The sequence below is a fragment of the Carassius gibelio genome, chromosome B18 (assembly GCF_023724105.1).
Source record: "Carassius gibelio isolate Cgi1373 ecotype wild population from Czech Republic chromosome B18, carGib1.2-hapl.c, whole genome shotgun sequence".
NCBI classification, from domain to species: domain Eukaryota; kingdom Metazoa; phylum Chordata; class Actinopteri; order Cypriniformes; family Cyprinidae; genus Carassius; species Carassius gibelio.
The window spans coordinates 18,484,206-18,498,842 of record NC_068413.1 but is presented as its reverse complement, the minus strand read 5'-3'; the positions used below and the strand labels follow the sequence as shown (position 1 = coordinate 18,498,842).

The window sequence follows — 14,637 nt, the reverse complement described above, 5'->3', positions numbered from 1 at the left end:
CCCCCAATGAAGCTTAATTATAAAGTTGATAGCACTCAGATTGATTAGTCAGCGTGTCAATCAAACATAGAAAGGAAAAAGGAGGAAGCTGTGCGGTAATTGGCCATCAACCTCGGGGAATAATAAATATTCATGTGTGTTCTGAAATTGCGGCTCTCTTTTGGGTTAAAGTGGCTCCGCACTTGAGTTTCGTTGCCCCCTTCACATCTGGAGAGGGCATGTTGCCCATTCCTTAATATGAATTAGCCTGGGCCAGACTTCATCTGTTGGGAGTGCTTAAAAAGGCTGATTTGATAACCTCCTTCTCACCCACTCAAGTGTAACACTTTCACACTGGCAGTCTTGGGGCAACAAGTTTTCACTCTGATGCCTGGTCAGGACCCCTTGGTGTTGCTTTTTAACAAGACAGAGCTGCAGAGAGAGAGAGAGCTGCCAACAGAAGTTCGAAACGCTCGATCATCAAGTAATTCATGTACATAGACATCTAATAGTTCCAGGAAGTTCATATAGTGGGAAATTGTAATACATTGAGTCATAGAGACATAATTGTGATTTTTGGTAATTAGTAGACAAAAAATGTATTTACTTACAATATTTAAAAAATACATCGACACATATATGTAGCATGTATATGTAGTTATATATGCGTTTGCTTTTAATAGATAAAATCGGCTAATATTTGAGGATTAATGTGATCAGCAATCCTTGGTAAACATACAGTATTTTAGGCTGAAGTTACCAAGTTAAAAGTCTGTGTTTTGCGATATAAACAGCATTGTGGTCTTTTGCCAAGGTAACTTCAGCTTCTACTTTTTCAGTAAACTATAACTGTAGTTGTATCTGCCTGTGATATTGTGTGTGTTATTGAAAAATGGTAGGTTTAGGGGCAGGGTTGGTTTACGTGCTCATAAATGTGTAAATAGTGTAATTTAAAACCGTTGTGACTGTTTACACTGAAGAATCACACCCCTACATGTATGGGCAATATTATTACCAAATATATAATTTAATCACAATGATAAAATTCCCAGCACCTTTTGTCTCAGCATATTGGTGCCAAAGGTTTCTTAATTAAAGGTATCCTGAGCATCAAAAAGAGACACCAAAGGGTCCTGACCAAGCTTCGGTTTGTGACGAGTTGGGAGTGAGAGTGTATTGTTTGAGGTGATGCAGATAAGCTCACCCAGGGGTCTTGAAGATCCACTTCTCTCTTCCTTCAACTCTTTCTTTGAATATAGTCAATGCAGGTCACTTTGACCTTGTGAATATTGAAGTATATTTTGTTGATTTTTTTTTTTTTTTTTTTTTTTGCTGATGCTAATGAAATAATTGCACAATTTGTTCCACTTGATTGCATTAGTATTTACTGATTTGCATCCTATTTTATATATAAATATTAATTTCCAAAGAGGTCTTACAGGAAAAATAAATATGTGGCAAAACTTGATCACAGCATGAACTGATTTTATGAATATGATTATTTTCTAAACGAAAACAACAAGGCAGATGGTCAAATAAATGAACAGCAACTGGCTATCAATAAAACACGTTGATCTATGAATTATTGCATATTTTGTGACCTAGAAATTGACTTCCTTCACTGCCTGACAAAAACAATATTTGTCAAATTACAAAAAAAGACCAAAAACTACAGTATTTATTAATCTATAATATGTATTTGCTGTAAATTGATTAATTATCCTTCTTTTTAAATGCATATGTAAAGAGTGTATGTGATTGCTGTATATTTTTTCATGAGAAACATCACCGTTTCCTCTTTCTGGACTCAGAAGGCTGCGTTTGAATGCAATGAAAGCAGACACGTGAAGTGAGATTAGGACTGAGATTAAGAGATCAGGGTGTTGGGATGTTTTGGGTGTGTGGCGGCCGGGCGGACCTTGAGCTGCAGGTGTCCTGATGAAGATGTGTGAATAAGGAATGGCTCTCTGACGTCTGACCTGCGTAAGTTTGAGTCCAAGAACAGCTACAGTTTCTCAGCCCCTCGCTCTCATTGGCACTGAGACAGGCCCTTTAAAACTCAAATGACCCCTAAAAATCACCTCATCACAAAGGACAAAGAAAGGACAAGACAGATTGTCAATGGAGCCCATACAGAAATCAAATATATTTCCTATATTGCTCTATATAAGTATATATATTGGGGTTATATGGGGCATTTAGTGATTCCCTGCACAAGTTTAGCAAATAGTAACATATAAACATTTGTTTCTCTTTTTGAGGTTTCTGGAACATTCTGACTATTCCCTGAAATGCAGCATATTGCAAACTTATTAAAGAGTGGGCGCTGTGCTTTACATAAATAGACGAGGCACGGCAATAGAGCTGTAATACAATGTCTGTTGGTATGCACCGTAATGTGAATCAGCCGAACAAAGTGGGCTTAATTCTGAAATTTACAGACCCAATCCATCGCTTTAATGTTCAAATTGGATTAAGCCACATTTGTGTGGTTCGGGGACTCAAATATGTAGGACACATCATAATGTGAAGAGAATTGCAATATTCAGGACTTAATGAAGTCCGCCGCCCACCTGCGAAGGCATTATTTCAGTATCCTGATGTGGATTACGCTCGGAGAGAGATTGCTTTGGCTGACAGCCTATAGCTTCTACACAGAGATCTCGGAGACAAATCACCTCATCTCATCAACACAGACAGCTTCCTCCCTACGGCAAGAGAAAACACGCTTGCAAGAAGTCTTAATTATAGAAAATGTCCAATAAATAAATCAAATAAAGCACGAAAGATAATAGGATGCAAAAGAACTACTAGTTTATACAACAGAAAATCTAATAAATGAATAAGAGACCGATTCAAAATACACACACACACACACACACACACACACACACACACGAAGGGATGCTGAAGTATCATCATATAGAAACGAGTTTTGGCGATACAGTAAAAACAGCTACACTATAACTCTCTTTCTTTAGAAATACAGTATTTACAGTAACATTTTGTTCATTTTGTAGTTGATGCAATAATATTTAGTTTATTGCAGCTGCTGTTCATCAATATACAGATAAAGTTATTTTGTGTGTACATATTGAATAAAAAAAAGAATACTGTATAAAAACATAACACATATTACATGTATGGTAACTTTTTATGTTTTTTTTTTTTATGTTTCTTATCCTCACTTGCGCTTATTTATTTGGGCATTGTAAAATGCTGGAAAATTATATTTTACACTTATAAGTTAAATTTGATATATTTTATTTTAATATATTTAAAATGGATTTTATTGCTTTTTTGTTATATCAAACAAACAAATAAATGGTATATATAAAAACCAAACATGCATGACATATTTACAATATAGATATTTTAGAAGTAGTATAAGTATAATAGCTTTTGTATAACAAGCCATTTTATTGTATTTTTTTATGTCATTAGTGTTAACACTCATTTATTTTAACATACATGCAAGTTAAATGGTAATAATGTGAACACTTTACAATTTCAAATTGATTAAAAATATATTTTCTATTTTAATATATTTTTAAATATCACTTGTTTTGTTTATTTCTGTGACGGTAAAGCCAGAGAGAGAGAGAGAAACTGACTGTACTGACTGGGCATCTTGATTGTAGCTCAACTATAAATACGTTTCTTCCATCTTCAGCTGCTTTATTTTTAGCAACTTCCCATTCATTAATAAAACCTGAATTATTTTTGGTGGCATTATTATTAACTGTACTCATTCTGGTATTCTCCGAGGTATCTGTCACGGCGTCTCAGGTTAAAGAGCTGCATATGCAGGAGTCTGAGGAGAAGGCCACGGCTCTTCTTACTCTCCAGCAGGTGAGTTCATGAATCTATGGATCTCTGAGAATATTCACCAAACACTGCTATATAAAGCCAGTGCGTTCGTCTCGAATGCAGACAACTGATCATACACAAATCTGTGCAAAATGAACAGGGTTAAAGGTACATGGACTCCAGATTTGAATCTATGGATCAGCCTAGAGCTAAAGTCTAGGAGAAATGCACTGAAAACAGCACTCGTTTAATAAATACGTGATCTCTACATAGAGCAAGAATATTTCTAAGGATATAAGTTTAACAGTTCAGCTTCTTTCTTGGCTAAAGTGAATCTCTGAAGTGAGTCTCTCAGTTATGGTGTGTTTCTCTGGTCATGTGTGTGTGTGTGTGTGTGTGTGTGTGTGTCCTCAGTTCTGCAGGCCTGGCTGTGGTGTGTGTCTCTGTGGCCGTGCTGGCTTTCTCACGCCGTTCCTCTGGACTGCAAAGACGAGACCGGATCCCTCATCCAATGCACTTCAATCTCTCAAGAGAAACTTCTAGATCGCGTCATCCAACACGCAGAGCTCATCTACCGCGTCTCTGAAGAGTCCTGTACTCTGTTTGTGAGTGAACCATCTCTGTCTGATCTTCACTATTAGCTGCGAGATCATTTTCTTACTCGGTATTTCTGTCTTGTCTTCCAGTACAGATATCTAAACAGTCTTAAATATAGATACATTTACTTGAGAAGCAGTGTGACAGTCTAGTTTTCTGACACATGCATCAAAGTGAAGTGAGTTAATACTAAAAACAAGAAAAACATATCTGAACCTGACAAGGAAAATGAATTTAATTAAAAGGAAAAACTTTTTTTTTTTTTCTCACGCCACATAAAAAATGGAAAATGTGACTTTAAGCCTTAAACAAGAAGAAAATAATAATAGTCATAATAATAATAACAATAACCATTATCCTCAAATAAATAAATAAATATAAGACAAGTGTTATTGCAGTTTTTTTTTCTTTCTTTCTTTTTTGTTTTAACTATAAACCCACTTAATTGCTATATATATATATATATGTATATATATATATATATATATATATATATATATATATATATATATATATATATATATATATATATATATATATTATTATTTTTTTTATTTTTTTTGATTGTTTGTTTGTTTTAATATTTCAGGTGATTTAGCTTTTCAAAAAAATGTTTCTTGATATTTGTACTTGAAAATAAGACAAAAATACAAACTAATAAAAGTATTTTTGAAGTGTCTTACATTTTTACTCTGTATCACTACAGCATACTGGATATAACAAAAAGCAACAAAATGAAGTTTATTTTTTTTTTTATTCATTTTTTTTTTTTTTTTTTGAACTGTGTTGTCATATAAAAAAAAAAAAGAAAAAAAATAGGGTAATTAATTAAAAGAAAACAAGACTATTTTTCAATTACATATATTTTTTATTGGTTATGTGTTATCTAATTTTATAAATGTTTCATAAAAAAATATGTTACATTTTACATGTCAAGTAAATGTATTTTGATTTAATATATTTAATAATGTTTAGACATTTATACTGGAAAGCAAGGCAAAAATACAGAGGAAGAACATCACTTTGTTGCTGTGAAATAATTTATTACATCATATGAAGTTGTATAAATAAACTCTTGCTAAATCTCTGCATTTTTTTTTCTATAAAGAAATATTAAACACAGAATCAGATAACAGATTTAATTTCATCTCATCAGCTGAGTTATTAGTAGCCAGACTGATAGCAAGTTTTCTTTCATTTAATGTCATTATTCTGTTTCATTTAATCAACCTTGCTTCATTATTGCCGGCTGTGTGCATGACTTTGAATTAATGAGATTTTTAATCTTAATGAATAATCAGACTCATTATAAACACTGTGAGATGCCTATCAGTCTTGTTAGATTATTTCTCCATTCTTAGGTAGATAGTCTCCTCGCAGTTGGAAAACATGCAGAGAATGATGGTATAATTTAATTCCTCACTTCTAATCTCCGTTCACACATTTATAAGGAAGGCTCTTCTGTTGTCTGAAGAGACGTATGTGGGTAATATTTCATGTGAACTGCTGGCACTGCACTGAAAACCTTAAATGAGTCAAGAGTCAAGAGATTGACATCATCTTCAACACATAAAGGAAGAGCCAAGGCTCCTGTTAAAGGTCTTCATCTTCATGTGTCGTACAGGAGGATATGTTTGTCCCGTACCCTCTGTATGCTTTGAGGAATCAGGGAGGAACCATGTGTCACACCAAACCCTTCCCCATCCCAGGCTCCAAGACTGAGATTCAGCAGATTTCGGTGAGGAGATGTTCCATTGATTTTAGATTGAAGATACAAACTAGCATAGCAACTTTAGAGGTTTCATCCTCACACTGCAGGTTTAGCTTGTTGGACAAGAATCAAAGCCAGTTCGTAATTTTGCAAGTTATTTTTAATTTTTGGGTTGCCGAAAATAAAAAATAAAAATAAAAATAAATAAAATAATAATGTCTTAATCTGTATTGTTTCCTTGTTTAAAAAATGTATTAAATTTAATTAAATTTAGGTTTTATATAATATTTATTTTTGGATTTGATTACATCTTAAATTATTATTATTATTATTATTATTATTATTATTATTGTTGCTGTTGTTGTTGTTGTTGTTGTTTATTGTTGTTGTTATTAAATTTTTTAGGCATAAATTTAACAAAATGTATGGAAGTGTACATTTTATAGCAAGACATAATCATTTTTCTTTAACAAACAATTAATTAAAACCAATTGGATGACGAAAATAAACTTGATTCAGTATATCTTGTACAATTTTGCTTAGAATAAGTTAATTAAATGGGTTAGCTGTTAAATTAATTCATCATTTAATAATACTATTTTTACATGCATGCAAAAGATGGTTTCTTCAGGTAAATGAAAATATTGAGGTTAAAGTTCAATGTAATTCACATCCATCCATGCATCTCAGTACAGGTGAGGTTTCCAGCTCTGAACAAATGAGCTCTGTGTAACAGCTTTAGTGTTGTTCATCTAACGCACTAGTGTGTGACAGCGCTCTTCAACTGAGAGACTAACCTTTCTTTAGAACTAAATTACCTCTATCTCCAAAAGGCTGTTTTCTTTTCCATATATATATTATATTTTCCGCCTGCTGAAATAGATTTGAATATACACTGCAAAGTGCTTTATTATCTTACTTGTTAATGAGTCTCGACATGCCACCAGTGTACGCAGCCAAAGTAGACACGTCTTTCCATTTGATTAAGACATTTCACAGTCTCTGAACATTCGTCTGCAGCTACTGTACATAAAAAAAGTTGAGCAGAAACACTGAAACTGGATTTCCTCCTGTTACCTCTCCTTCAGCGAGTGCTTTGCTGATTTCTGAAGGAGGCAGACTTGGCTGCTGTATTCACAGGGTTTAGTCCGGTTAGAGTTCGAAGTCTGTAATGAAGTCAGGGTTTATTTATTTATTTGATAAATTGTTTAATTGTTTATAGTTGAGATTCATTTAAATCATGCATATTATATTATATAATTCATTTTTTATAACATCCGCTACGACCTTTAGCATTAAATGTAAAAAAAAAAAAAAAAATTGTGACTTTACTTCTAAATGAATTTTCGCATGTGAAATAATATAATAACATAATTAGTATTATATTATATGTATATATGTATGTATGTATATGTGTGTGTGTGTGTGTGTGTGTGTGTGTGTATGTGTGTGTGTGTGTGTATGTATGTATGTATGTATATATATATATATATATATATATATATATATATATATATATATATATATATATATATATATATATATATATATATATAAAATATTAATTGTGTTATTATTTTAATATTATAATTTTTTGTTGTTGTTTGTTTGTTTTATCTGTTTCAGTACGTTATGTTGACCTAAATGAAAATGAGAAATTGTATTTAATTTCATTTAAATTCTATAATATTTCTATATTCTGTAAATGTTCTATTAAATGTATTATTATATTATCTAAAATATATTATATTATTTATTTATTTATTTATTTATTTGTTTGTTTGTTTGTTTGTTTGTTTGTTTGTTTGTTTGTTTGTTTGTTATTTTATGGTTTTAGTTGTTATTAACAAATAACGGTCTGCTTCACCGTGCATCACAACTTTTAAGTTCAGGCTTATATAATCAGCTTGTGTTAGTTATGAATCTAGTTTTCTGGTGGAATTACGGCTCCTCTTGGTGACTGGGTGGCATGGTTTCTGAACACCAATGGTTCTTCATCGATGTGTAAATGTGGGCGATCATGTGTTAATGCATTCATGTTTCTCAAGTCAGAAAGTTCAAGCAAATGGGTTTTGCAGCTTAGTGATAAATGCCCCTTTTAGACTGGAGAAAAAGTTCGGAAAGTTACAGTATGTTGTCCCAGTATATCAAACTCTTTTCTTTGAAAGAAAAGAATAGAAATCAATGCACGTTGTATTTCTCGCACCATGAGCCCTTTCACGTCTCCGGTGTGTTTAATGCAGGATAAATGGCTGCTTCACTCGGTCCTGATGCTGGTGCAGTCATGGATGGAACCCCTCGTCTATCTGCAAACCACTCTTAATCGTTACGATGACGCCCCGGACGCTCTGCTCAACAAGACCAAGTGGGTGTCTGATAAACTGCTCAGCCTGGAGCAGGGGGTGGTGGTCCTCATCCGCAAGGTAAATCAATAACAACAGCGTCTGAGTCTGCAGCCGAGTCGAGCAGCGGTTCACTCCGGTGTCTCCACAGATGCTGGATGAAGGGATCCTGATGCCGTCCATCTTCGAGCACTCGCTGACCCCAGACGATGAACCGTCCCCAGAGATCCCAGAGTCCGTCCTCAGGGACTACAACCTGCTCATCTGCTTCAAGAAGGACGCCCACAAGATGGAGACCTTCCTCAAGCTACTCAAGTGCCGTCAGAGCAACAAGCTCAGCTGCCTTTCCTACTAAACCTGCATCTCATCTCATCTCAGAAGAAAAAGCTTTATTTTGAAGAGTCGAATGTGCACGTTGACTTAGCAGTAGTTACCGTAGTTAGCAAGATTAAATGAGATCCCTGTGTGAAAGCCAGAAGTGACTTTATTCAGTGTAACGTGAAGAGAACAGAAGAAGAGTCGCACCGCTCTCACACACATCTTCACTGGTTGTCCTCCTTTCTCTTCCCAACTTGAGTTTGTTTGCAATACAGACTCCACGTCGTCTTTTAATGTCTCTCCTGGTCTCTGGTGTGTTGGCAGGCGTGTGTGTGTGTGTTTTTTCTTAAAGTTGAGATGGTTTTACCTTTGTATTAGTTAGATGGAAAAGCTCTTGATGCAGAAATATGCTAATTAAGCCACGAAGCGGATCGTGAATGTTTCCAGTGTGTGTGTGTGTGTGTGTGCGTGTGTGTGTGTGTTGTGGGCTGAGGGATTTGTTCTAGGAGAGAAAAAGCTTTACTTTATGTATGAATATAGTGGAAATGTACATGAGATATGACACAAGATAAAAATCTAACTACTGGATGGACAAAGAATGAGAGCAGACTGATTGAATAATGCAAAGTGTGTATGAAAAAAAAAAAACACATTCACATTCTACTTATCTGTGTAAATAAAAGCAGGCATATAACATGTGTGTGTGTGTGTGTGTGTTTAGATCTATCTATCTATCTAAGTAAAATCTCTGAAAATCATTGAAATAAGATAAATGTATCTGAGTACTAACATGCATGGCATAAGATGCATAAAAATAATGATAATTAAAAAAAAAAAAAAAAAAAAATGCAATCTATGAAAACAAGTCTCTGAAGTAAATTGATCGTATCCTCCAGAGTTGTGGTCAAATTATCCGGCAGTAATTCCCATCTAGACAGGATGAGGTGAACATGACTAAAGTTAGTGAATCAGGGTTTAATAGTTTGGCTCCCTCGCTGTTGTGCCCTTTTTCTGAGGGTTAATTGACTGCTATAATTATGACCAGAGGGTAGGAAAGACAAACAAACAGGCCTGTTAAAAATGTTAATGAGGTAGTGGTTCTGTAAAGCTCTGTCTGTAACCAACGACCATCGTGATGGCAACAGAAGCAGGGAGTTATTAAAGAAAACAAGCATCACTCACATCGTCCTTGTGATCGCTGTCATGGAAACATCACATCAGCCCATCTACACTTTTCTCAAAGCATTTGCAAAGAAAAAAAATGTTTTAAAACATTTATAATGTCCGTTACACACACCCACACCAGAAGGTGGCACTAGACATCTGCACTACAAAAAATACCATCAGAAAATGTGGAGGCAAGAATATATATATATATATATATATATATATATATATATATATATATATATATATATATATATATATATATATATATATATATATATATTTTTTTTTTTTTTTTTTTTTTTATTATTTATTTATTTTATTTATTTATTTTTTTTAATTATTATTATTATTATTTATTTTTTTACCCAAATTTTCCAAGGGCAGAAAAGTATGAGTGTGCTGAAGAGAAATGGGTTGGATATTAAATATGTGGACTGTTTATGTGTGTATTATATTCACTTGCATGATTCAGCAGGAATCATGAAACAATCTAGTGTTGTGTTTTTAGATTTTATTTTATTTAATCTTTTTGTGTTAAATTTTTCTTAATATCATATAATTTTTGAAGCTTGTGAGATTTGCTTGATGAGAAATAAGATATGACCAACATTAGAAATAACTTATTTTTATTTAAATATAAGATGCACACAGTTTTCATTTTATACATTTGATTAATAAATCCATTTTTACCTACAACAATTGAATAAATTTGCAATGTATTATTGATCAAAGATACATTTTCTCGCATTCAAAATGGTCCCGAATGGACATGAAGACTGTGCTAGCGTTTAATATTCCACGCCCACCGTCTCAGTGTCCAAGTTCCTCTTATCAGAAGCTGTAAATCAGCGTCTGGCTGTCATGAGAGGGGTGCTCCGGCACAGTGAGGGTCTTGTGGGCAGGATGTGGCGGTGAGGCCTGGTGTCAGCAGTGTCAGGTTCAGCTTCCTGTGTCCTAATCATTTCAACATGGAGGCTCATGCCTGGGCTCTGGCTGCTAAACTGCCACCCCAGCAGTGTGGACCCCCAGCCCTCAGCCCCCTTCCGCTCCCTCGCCTCTACAACCATAAATATTAAAGATCTGCTATACGAGAGTGCTGCAAGGTTTGGGGAGCTGGGGAGCGGCGGTGACTAGATGATTTCACAGTCTAAGTATTATAACCTCAGGTACGAAAGACTAGACTGCGGGAGCTAGGAGAGAGATTGTGCTCTTACTGGAGCAAAGAGGGAGTGAGAAAACAAAGATAAATACGTTTAAAAAGACGTTTAAAGGGACAGGTCACCCAAAACTGAAAAAAATTGGTCATTGTTCCAAAGAAAGTGCTTGACTTTCTTTTTTAATGCTATTACAAGGAATGGGGAGTGAAGCTAACAAGGTTTACATTTTATGAATTTATTTATTTTTACTTGTGTTAACTCTCATTTATTTTATCACACATACAGTTAAATGGTAATATAGTGAAATATTACACTTTAAAAATTCAAATTATTTACAAATATATTTTCTATTTTAATGTATATTTAAAATATAATGTATTATGCCTTTAAATTCACTATTTTGCAAAGTCATTGCAGAGTCTCCAATTCTGTCTCTCAATGTTTGTTTTTGCTTTTTTCGTGTGTGTGTGTGTGTGTGCGTGTGTGTGTGTGTGTGTGTGTGTGTGTGTGTGTGTGTGTGTGCACTGGCTCAGAGAGAGTGAAGCTGATCTTTCTCCAAGCTGCTTGGAAAACAAAAAGTGGCCAGAATCTCATAAACACACAGTCATGCAACCGAACACACTATCTAACACTGAAGTCCCTCTGAAGGCTATGCACAACTGTATCCTTCTGTCCCTATGTGCTTTGAGTGCCAAGGTGCAACCCATGCAGTGGTGTGGAAGAAGAGAGCGTAACCCCAGATTTGAGCTCAGTGAGTGGGGGAATGCTGTATAGTGTGCTCCTGCCTACTCCATGAGCTCCCTGGAGGCTGTCTAAGACAGACTGTGTGTATGTGTTAGAGGAGGAGAGGTCACAAGGTCACGGGGTTAGGCCTCTACTAACCGTTCCAATATGTGCAAAGATGTCAAATGAAGTGGCTGTGGTTGTAACAGTCAGCTAGGGTTTCTCTTGCCTGAAAGAAAAAGTGAGAGAGTCAAGGGCCTGTTGTGTACCACCACACTCAGAAAAACACACTGGATAATTTCAATGCAGTGCAAAAAGCAACTTTAATTAAACATATATTTAGCATTATATACATATTATGACAGCTTGGAACTTTGTGCATACCATTGTGGAAAGAAGTGTACTTATAATACTTAATGTGCACTTTTAGTGCATCACATGTGTGTCTGTGTGTGTGTGTGTGTGTGTGTGTGTGTGTGTGTGTGTGTGTGTATGGATGTATGTATGGATGGATAAATGTATGAATAAATACTTAAAAAAAAAATCAAAAAGTGTTATTTCAGGTAATATAAAATTAATAAAATAAATTGCCACTTAAGTGCATTAAAGGAGATAAACTTGCATTATTGCTTTCTAACACACTTAAGTAATATTTTAAAAAGTTACAATTAAGTTACTTTAAAGTACATTAAAAAAAATATATATATATATACATACTAAAGCACATTTAAATTACTTGAATATAATTTTAACTGATATTTGATATTACATTTAAAGTTAAAATATTTTAATACATGGTTTCAAAATGACCATGCATATTTTAGTTTACCATATATGTTTGTCAGTATATTTGAGTAATACATTTAACTAACTGCATTTCATATACATTTTAACTAAACTATAATAGATTTTCATTTAATTGTAATTTACATACAATCATGTGTCAGATATTCGGTTCACACTTAAGTATATTATTTTAAAGTTTGTTATTTCTGTAATAAGTGTTCTATGAAGAAAAAATTGTGTGTATGTTAAGTGTACTGTTTTCCAGTGTACCCATTGGGGAAAAGCTTGAAAATCGTATTTTAAATATGTGGCTCAGAACATCTACATAATTTCATGGCTCATAATGACAAATTTAGGATTGTAAGGACTTATTTGGTAGGAAGAGGGACCATCAGCCAACAGAGATCAGGCACAGGGCACTTCGCTGGAGGCCAGTTAGGGAAGACCTCATCAATCCAGTCTGCCAACCGTACAACATTCCCACGCCACCGCCGGTAGAAAACAAAGCCTTGAGCAATCCCCCAAAATGACCACTTTATTGGCAGACCCTAGTAAAGTGAGTATCAGTGCATGGAAAAAAATACTAAAATGTTTACCTTTATCATCCGCAATTAATGAGGAAATGATTCTCTTTGGGTTAAAGTCATGTTTCGCTTGGTACATCCAGTTCTGCTGGGGTGATTGTTTGGAAAATTGCATAAGTTCTGGACGACCTGTTTTTGACGGATGTGTGGGTGTTGATTTGCAAAGTTTTTATTTTCATGTCAAGTAATTTTTCAGGAGTCACGGTCATCATGTTTTAGGAATATTTACAGTAGGCGTCAGCAATGATTCAATATGCGTTTCCCATCAGTGAAATCTCTGAACCTTTCGCCCTTGCTTTGTTGGCTAAATGCTCAACTTCTACTTTGGAAACTGACGCGAGGTGTTCGTCTGAATCACTGTCTACACGGTTTTCTGCTGATTATGACTCCACCTCTCAACCTCCAAATGTTCTGAAACGTTCAGATTGAACAAGAAAGTCTGCAAACCAAGCTGTTGTTGACAGAATACTGAGACGTGGAAGGCGTCGCGTTTATTCACGAACGCTTGTTTGAAAGAATTTTGATAGACTCCCATCTGTTTTTCAGTTCAGGAGTTCAGGTCTTCTTATAGACAGTTATAAGTGGTCCATATGAGCATCTATCTCATCTTCACATATCTCAGCTTCAAACAGATGGAGGGAAAAATACTTAAATAAATAACTAAAAAACACCTTATGCTCAGCAATTACACCATTAGTGTTTGGGAAAATATATGTTGATGTTAAAAGCATCCCAGCGAAGCGGTGGGATGATGCTTGTTGGGACACGAGCCATCCAAAGCCACACTTTTAATCAGTGTAACTTCCTATTTGTCTTACTTCAGCCGGAAGCACCTTTTGAGATCTTCACAGATGCTGCATTGAGACCAACAGATTTCAAACATAAGCGAAATATTTCTGCTGTGATATTTCTGAATATACTTGTCTCCCTTCCAAACAGACACTGTTTGCTTTCGAATGTGACACAAGAATAAAAATTCATCATTTAACAAAAGCATTTCACTTTCCTCAAGAGTTTATGCCAGCGATTGATTGTCCCTCGACTCAGTTTGGATCTATTTCTGTTGGCGGATGCACACAATACCTGGCAAAACTGTGTCTAACGTGTGAGTTATTCAACATTAACTTCTCATTTATTGAACAGTTGCATGAAAGCCAAGTCTCAATCGTGCTGTTGGATGTTAAACATCATCACTATCATTACCTGCTCCATATTTGGAGTGTAAGCTCTCTTAGTTATTTCATTTTGCTTAGTTATACTATATTATAAAATATGAATATGTCATTTATATGGCCTTGTGTATCATCTGTCTTAAATAAACACTTGATAAATAGACAGAACACATTTCCAAGGCTGTCCGGTTGGTGGTGTGGTTAGTAAATCAGGAGTTATGATGTGTTTACATGTTGTGGTTCTCGAACCAACCTCAAATTAGTGGCTCACTTTCCTTTCTGACAGCA

The 14,637-nt window shown here is 34.8% G+C and overlaps 1 protein-coding gene across 1 annotated transcript in view; it reads left to right on the top strand.

Moving 5' to 3' along the window:
• LOC127977105 (somatolactin-like) overlaps positions 1–9,355 on the top strand; it is a 58,436-nt gene extending 49,081 nt beyond the window's left edge. Inside the window, exons 5-8 of the mRNA XM_052581785.1 lie at positions 4,145–4,394; positions 6,011–6,124; positions 8,341–8,520; positions 8,591–9,355. Of these exons, the coding sequence (XP_052437745.1) occupies positions 4,145–4,394; positions 6,011–6,124; positions 8,341–8,520; positions 8,591–8,794 (748 nt within the window). The 3' untranslated portion in view covers positions 8,795–9,355. The remainder of the gene's footprint in view (positions 1–4,144; positions 4,395–6,010; positions 6,125–8,340; positions 8,521–8,590) is intronic.
• The last annotated feature ends 5,282 nt before the right edge of the window (positions 9,356–14,637 follow it).